Source organism: Papaver somniferum, chromosome 3, assembly GCF_003573695.1.
Source record: "Papaver somniferum cultivar HN1 chromosome 3, ASM357369v1, whole genome shotgun sequence".
Taxonomy (NCBI): Eukaryota; Viridiplantae; Streptophyta; class Magnoliopsida; order Ranunculales; family Papaveraceae; genus Papaver; species Papaver somniferum.
In genome coordinates this window covers 81,598,388-81,605,312 of record NC_039360.1, presented here as the reverse complement: position 1 = coordinate 81,605,312, position 6,925 = coordinate 81,598,388, and the positions used below count along the sequence as shown (strand labels likewise).

The following is a 6,925-nucleotide window of genomic DNA, read 5'->3' as shown; positions in this document are numbered from 1 at the left end:
AAGAAGTGAAAAAACCCTTGGGTTTTAAGATTTTAGGGATTAGAAGTGACCAAAATGTGCGATTCAAATCAGAGGTAGACTTCTATACAAGGTTTAATGTCCTTTTTATAAGTTGAATCTGTCAAAAAATTGAATTTTTAAAACCCAGATCTACTGACCAGATGAACGGTTCGGCTGATAACTTCTCAGCCGGACCTTTGTTTTTTGAAAATATACCTAGGTTCGGCTGACAAGAACCTAGGTATTTTCGAAACACAGAGGTTCGGCTGACAAGTTATTAGCCGAACTTTACTCTGTAATTCACTAATTTAGGTTCGCCTGATTCCAATAAAATCGTTGTTAGCCGAACCAGGGTGAATTCTCAAAAAACAGAGGTTCGGCTGACAAGTTATCAGCCGAACTTCACTCTGTAACTTACAAATTTAGGTTCGGTTGATTCGAACAAAATCTAGCAAAATCGCATTAGCCGAACATAGTATTTCTCTAAATCATATACTAGGTTCGGCTAAAAATTGATATTCCAAGATCAACCGAACTGATCTTCTGAAAACCCTAATTTCATCTTTGAAATCATATTTTATCGATCAAACAAAATAAAATCAATCTAAAACAAGATGAGTTTGTTACAAATGCATTCTAAAATACATCTAAGAGCAATTGAGATTTGGATTTCACACTCCAACATCGCTCACTTCGATTCGTGTTTCCTTTGATTGATTGATTGAATTGGAGTCCAAGATGTTTAAGTTTAAAGGTTATTTTGATTTTTGATTTTAGGTTTTTGAGGATAAGGACAGTCTAATAATTAGATTGTTTAAGAATATATAGGTAATTGTACTACCTTTAGACACCCTTTATAAAACCACCCTAAATGGGATAATAAATAAATATACCTCAAAAAAAATCAGTATGCATCAAAATAGGTTTCTTTATGTAGACATAGTGTAGTTCCACTTAAAATTCACTATATCCCGGTAGATAAAGTATCTTGGTCACTGACTTTTCATGACAATGTCCGGAAGATTAGCAAGGTGGCAACATGGTTGCTAACAATTACATAAAAGTAAAACCTAGAAATTACCTTCATGAAAATCTCATTGCATCTCAGTGTCTTACTCCCTTTCATCACTTCACTACTACTATAAAATGGGAAGTCTTTTCTGTTTTGTGTTCCAACAAAAACAAAACTAAAGTCTCTAAAAAGACATTCAGTCATTCACTTCCTCACCAACTCACTACTACAATCTCTTTTTATTTTCTGTGTCTAAAACTCGGCGGAAGCCCAAACTTAAAACCCCACGTGCATATTTTGACCCAAAGAAGGTTCGAAGGACGACTGAAAAAGAAAGAAAAAAAGCCTAATTTTTTCTCTCTCTCTCACTACCAAAGAAGAAGAAGAAGATCGATCGATATTACATTACAGATAAAGGAACAGTGGAATTTCATCAAATCAGCAATCACCGATTGATTTGATCAATTCAGAAATTAGGTATGTTTTTGTTCTTCATTCATTACTTTGGGGGTTTCTCAATTATATGATTCTTATCACCATCTCATTGGATTTTATACGCGGAATTGGAAAAAGGGTTTTTTTTAGAATCAAAATTGCAGCTTGAAAATTTCTTCAATTTATGATTTTTGTAGCTTGTTTGTGAGCAACGAGAAAGTTCATTACTTTTCGGGTTTTTTCGCTTGTTTTTATTTTTCATTTTTTTTCCTGAAGATTATTAAGTGGTCGAGCTATGAGGAGATCGTTTTGAGCTGAATTCGAGTTTGGGTTTTGATATTTGTTTCAGAATTCTGAAGTTAGGCTAAGAGAAGCAGGGAAATTACTTGTTTGAGCTCGCGCGGGAACAATTTCAGGAAACTAGGGTTCTGAGGCTGTGATCGGAAAAGGGTTAATTTTTATTCAATTGGATAAGAAAATGAGCTTTATTTGATTAGGGTTTCAAAAATGCCGTCTTCGCGGCATTCTTCTAGAATTGATACCTCAGAGCTCAAACTTAAAATAATTAAGAAAGTTGGGCATCAGAAAGCAGAGAGGTACTTCCATCACCTTAACAGATATTTCAGTTTGAAGCTTAGCAAATCTGAATTTAATAAGTTCTGTATAAGTACAATTGGAAAGGAGAATGTTTCACTTCATAATCAATTTATTGGATCTATTATCAAGAATGCCTGCCTTGGTAAGATACCACCACCTCTTCCATCCAAAGGAAGTAAGGTACAAGGTTCATTGAATGTTAAAATTGCAAATGGGTATCGAAGTAGTAATTTTCAGTCACTCAGCGGAGGAGACATTTTGCCTCCATCACCTCGAAAGGCAAGGTCTTCAAGTCTCAGGGATTGCAAGTTTAAAGACCGCCCGAGTCCTCTAGGGCCCCATGGGAAGACCCATAGTACCGTTTGTGATGAATCAGTACCTAAAGCACAGGAGCAGCAAAGTGCGACCGAATTGGTTTCTATAGGTAGCAGACCGCCGGGAGAAGTTTTTTCTGTGGAAGATGGGGAAGAGGTGGAACAATTTACTGGTAGCCCAATTGTTCAAAGTAGAAGTCCCGTTAGAGCTCCATATGGGATTCCCTTAAACACGGGATTTGCGCGAAAATCCATTCGCAGCAGCTCCTTAACAGCTGTTCATACTGAAACCTGTCATAACAGTTATGAGCTACCTGATTCTAGGTCTTTGAAAAAGATTTTGGAAAGGAAGATGGAAAATGAGGGTCTTGGTGTTTCAATGGATTGTATTAATCTGTTGAACAATGGGTTAGATGCGTATTTGAAGAGGTTAATCAAACCGTGCATGGAAATAGCTCGATCAAGGCGTGCTAGTGACCACTCAAAGCAAGTTAATTACCAGGCTATGCAGGGTTTAAATGGAATTTTGCCAAACAGATACATGCAAAGACCAGCTCAATCTGTATCTGCATCTCTGTTGGATTTTAGAGTCGCCATGGAGTTAAACCCACAGTTACTGGGAGAAGATTGGTCTGTACAGCTCGAAAGGGTTTGCTTGCGCTCTTCAGAGGAGTGAGAAAAGAAAGTCAACTGGTATTGATGACATTAAGTTAATCATGCAGTATTCATGCTGTATGAGGGTGCCAGGTTCATTTCAGTGAAGATCTCAACCTTGATATGCTATCCAATTTATACGAGCACTCCAACAAAATAAGTTATGGATGATGCTATGACAGTTTTAGATCCATGACATTTGGAGGTTGCATATAGTTATAAAGACGGTTCCTGACATTGGGCATTGCATGTGTTAAATATACGGTAATCTGTGGACCTCCTGTGTACAAGTAATAGTGCTAGAAGTCTTAGAAAGTTTAGTTGCCTTCTCTAGTATCTGTTGTTTTTCTTTGTTTCGTCCTTTTTCTCCCCTTTTTCCTTTATTGTTTTGGTAGGTATCTGTCAATGTTCATTGTTTCACCTGATAATGTAAAAATAGCTCTATTTAGCTTTATAGTGGCAGGAACTGTGATGTTGTTAATTATTCAGCAATTAAGGAATCCGCTCTTAGTTTAGTTGTTAGTTGACCATCTACTTGTATCCTTTAAGCAATTGTTAATTAATAAATTTAATTCAGTATGAGTCAATTTTGTGGCTTCTAATTGCTGATACTTCGGCACTTTCTCAAATGTTTAGTAAATATGCTCCATCATGCCCTTTGCTCTGCAACCTGGTTCATCCTCAAATTGATGCAGTGACGATCTCTCACGGCCTAAGCTGAACCCAGGAGCTCATGGCCAAGGTTTAAACAGGGCTGTTTGCCTAGGATAACCTACATTACAGTTGAACTGATGACAACCTGCTACTAACTTTTGATTGTATGTTTAGACTACTCCTCAGGTATACAGGTGGAAACAAAGCAGAACAGATGAACCTTCAGACTATTTTTATCACACTGTTCCCCTTCTCAGCGCTTAAATAAAACTGTGATTGCTGACTTCCCGAGGGCATCATCTTCTCTCTGACCTAGATGGTTTTCTTTGTGTGTTACCTGTGAAACTGATGGTATATATTATTTGCCTGTAATCACAATGTACTTGTGATGGAGCTAATGCGTCATAGCTAGGGCTTCGTGAATATGGTGGCATATCACTGTCAGTAAGGCTGAAAAGATACAGAGAGTTCATTTATGTTGGTGTTTAACACTGAGCTATGTACTTTTAATGGATCCTATATCTTTTTTCTCAATCTGATTAAACGCCAGTGATTTAAATTCTTGGCATAGTTTAAATGCAGTGTACTTGACAAAATTAACAGGACTGTTGAAACATGCAGGTCTCTAATACTCAAGACGGTGGGCTATCAATTGGTGAATAAACCACAATTGAGTGATCTGACATTATGAGGATTTCATGCCCTAAATACTGCAAATCTTGCCTTTGCCCGCCAGGAATTGAGTTTTGGTTGATTCAGATGGTATACGAGTCTTCATTTGCATTTCTAGAACTAAGAATTGGATCAGAAAAACAAAGGCAGGTAAGCAACTCAAAACCATTCCTCGTTTAATCATATGATAAATACAATATGATACAACATACACAACATAATGATTTGTTTAATTTCACAGCAATGAAACACAAGCCTGTATTGACCTGTAATTGTATTCCACCAAGTTATCGTGTATATGAAGCAAACCAATTCTTCAGTATACGTACCTTGCATAGTGTTCCGACTGCTTTGCCTTGTGTTGTTGCGGAAAGCCCAAATCTTTATCCTCTTGACCATTTTTCTACAGCTCTGAGACTCTGAGTTGCTTGGTTTTGTTTCCCATGAACACCAAGAAGTTGTTGAAATCATCGTCATCTTCAACAACACTGCCTAGCTCCTAAATTTCACTCATCTCCTAACCAAAAGCTTTCCAGATTCAGCTCTCAATCCTTCTTCATCCAGAGATATTTCTAAGGGATCCGTAAGTTTGTTCTTGATAGAAAGTTATATGAGTAATATAAATAATCAAAGAAAGAAATCCTTCTGAATATTATAAAGCTCTGCATTGGTTAAAAGTTTTTTCTGTCAAGAATGTTACCAAACATGTATATAACATACACACAACACTAATCTATGAAAATCGAAAACCCAGTGTAATATAAAATTTCTCATTTTGATAGGGCATCTGAAAACACTGCATATAGAGAGAGGAATTTAGAAGTAGAAGTCCTGGAGAGATAAAGAATTTATAAGCTCACAAGTCACCACCAGTGTGACTGTATTTTTTTTTCTTGGAAAAGTTGAGAAATGTTTTGTTGATATCTATACACACGAATCTGATTAGGCAAGGCATAATATTATATAGAGTGGTAGCTAATGTATACTGGTGGTAGGTATTATCTCACAATCGATATTCTCCAATAATCCATTTTCTTTGTCGTAACTTGAAAGATGACATAAATTTTGGGTCCCAAAGGAATAGAGAAGATGTATGGACCGCGAAGAGATGATGGATCAAGAACTGATCACAGTATATGTCGTATCAGATTCTTTAAAGATGTGTAAAAATCAGAGTGGGTTTTTCAGAAGGTACCGCAAAGGTGCTGTGGTCCACGACTAGCACAGATGAAAGTCTTCCACAGTGGTTTTTGTTTCTTCTCCATCTTATTATTACTATTGCGTTTACTCTTCTTCCTGTTTGGAGTTGATGAGGATGAAGTAGAAGCAGAAGACATTGAAGCAGTTGATGAAGATGATTTTAAGCTTTTGCTGGTTTCTGTTTCTGATCTTTTTAACATTTCCCACATTACGTGTACATCTTCGTATTCACACGTCCGAACGTCATGTTTCAGCTTCAACAACCCTGTTTTTTTACCCACAACAACAAAACAAACATTATTTACCCAAGAATTTTGCATGACCTATATGGGTATCAATATTGTGCTGTAAATACCGGACGCTGCCGAACGAAGCCGGAAGGCAGCAGGATCTCGGGTGTACAATATGGACTTACCACTTTTACGGATGCCAAGACGAGCAGCAAGGTGAAACCAGACTCTTTTTAATGGAAGCATCATTTTATTCCACCACTCCATTTTTTATACAACTTAATTCATTTAATTCCTTCACGAACTATTTGATGACAATTGCTGATGATCTTTCAAGTGACGAATAAACACAAACAATTATGATTATGAAGATTATAGCAAACGTACGACTGAAAGAGAGAGATCAAAGAATAAGAAGAAGAATTAAGAACTCTTCCTCTATTTCTTCTCTTCTCCTCTTCTCTTTCTTTTCTAGATCTCCTCCTTTTTCTCTCTACAAAATTTTGTTTTTTTTCTTTTTTTTTCTTTCGCTGTCTCTCAAAGCAATATATGTCTCTCTCTAAAATGGACGTACACAGACAGATATCATATATACTCGGCTGAGGACTCGATCTTGGTTTCCAGAAGATTATGCCACGTCTTCATCTTTCTGTTTCTAATATGTTGGTGCGTGCTGATCGATTAATATCAAAAATTGTTTGGACTTTGGAGAGTTATTTATTGCCCACCGCACATGTACCATCTGTTTCTCTGTATGACTTCCAAATCTTACGACTATGAGTCAATTTGCCGTAAGGCCGGAACGAATTTACCCTGATGTGTATGCTTTGGTTTTGTTGTCTGGTTGTGGTCGAGCAACTTCTACTGCCAGGATGCAATATAAGTTTCAAGCATGGAACAGCGTCTACTGATGGCCGAAGAAACCTTTCAAGAGCGGAGATCGGGAAGATAGGCACCAAACAGGTCCTAAAAGTATCCAGAGTCTTCTGGTTCTCTAGACCATCCACAGATGGAGGATATGTATGGATTTTCCTTTCATGGATAATCTCTAGGAATTAGGCCTGGTGAAATTGGAGTTAGCCCGTGTATCGGTGTATGGTGGGACTAGTACGATGATGTCACAAGCCAATAAAGTACCTTTAAAGATTCTCAATCTA

At 37.2% G+C, this 6,925-nt stretch overlaps 2 protein-coding genes across 3 annotated transcripts; one reads left to right on the top strand and one right to left on the bottom strand.

The window, feature by feature from the left end:
• The first annotated feature begins 1,284 nt into the window (after window positions 1–1,284).
• Window positions 1,285–3,594, top strand: LOC113356648. 2 transcript variants are annotated; one of them, XM_026599843.1, is made up of 2 exons: window positions 1,285–1,489; window positions 1,724–3,594. In XM_026599843.1, the coding sequence occupies exon 2, from the start codon at window positions 1,955–1,957 to the stop codon at window positions 3,032–3,034; it is 1,080 nt and encodes a 359-aa protein (XP_026455628.1). In that variant the 5' UTR covers window positions 1,285–1,489; window positions 1,724–1,954; the 3' UTR covers window positions 3,035–3,594. The 2 variants fall into 2 exon arrangements, with proteins under 2 accessions (XP_026455628.1, XP_026455627.1); XM_026599842.1 differs by having other exon boundaries at window positions 1,286–1,489; window positions 1,797–3,594.
• An 893-nt stretch (window positions 3,595–4,487) lies between these two features.
• LOC113356650 lies at window positions 4,488–6,316 on the bottom strand. Its single transcript, XM_026599844.1, has 2 exons — window positions 5,954–6,316; window positions 4,488–5,803 (listed from the first exon to the last, which is right to left on the bottom strand). The coding sequence occupies exons 1-2, from the start codon at window positions 6,033–6,035 to the stop codon at window positions 5,523–5,525; spliced, it is 363 nt and encodes a 120-aa protein (XP_026455629.1). The 5' UTR covers window positions 6,036–6,316; the 3' UTR covers window positions 4,488–5,522.
• Between the last annotated feature and the right edge of the window lie 609 nt (window positions 6,317–6,925).

Excerpts from the sequence above, each read along its gene's own strand:
- LOC113356648 (XM_026599843.1), top strand. The coding sequence starts at position 1,955 with ATGCCGTCTTCGCGGCATTCTTCTAGAATTGATACCTCAGAGCTCAAA.
- LOC113356650 (XM_026599844.1), bottom strand. The coding sequence starts at position 6,035 with ATGGAGTGGTGGAATAAAATGATGCTTCCATTAAAAAGAGTCTGGTTT. Across the intron at positions 5,804-5,953 it reads TCTTGGCATCCGTAAAAGTG|GGTTGTTGAAGCTGAAACAT; the intron begins GTAAGTCCATAT and ends GTAAAAAAACAG.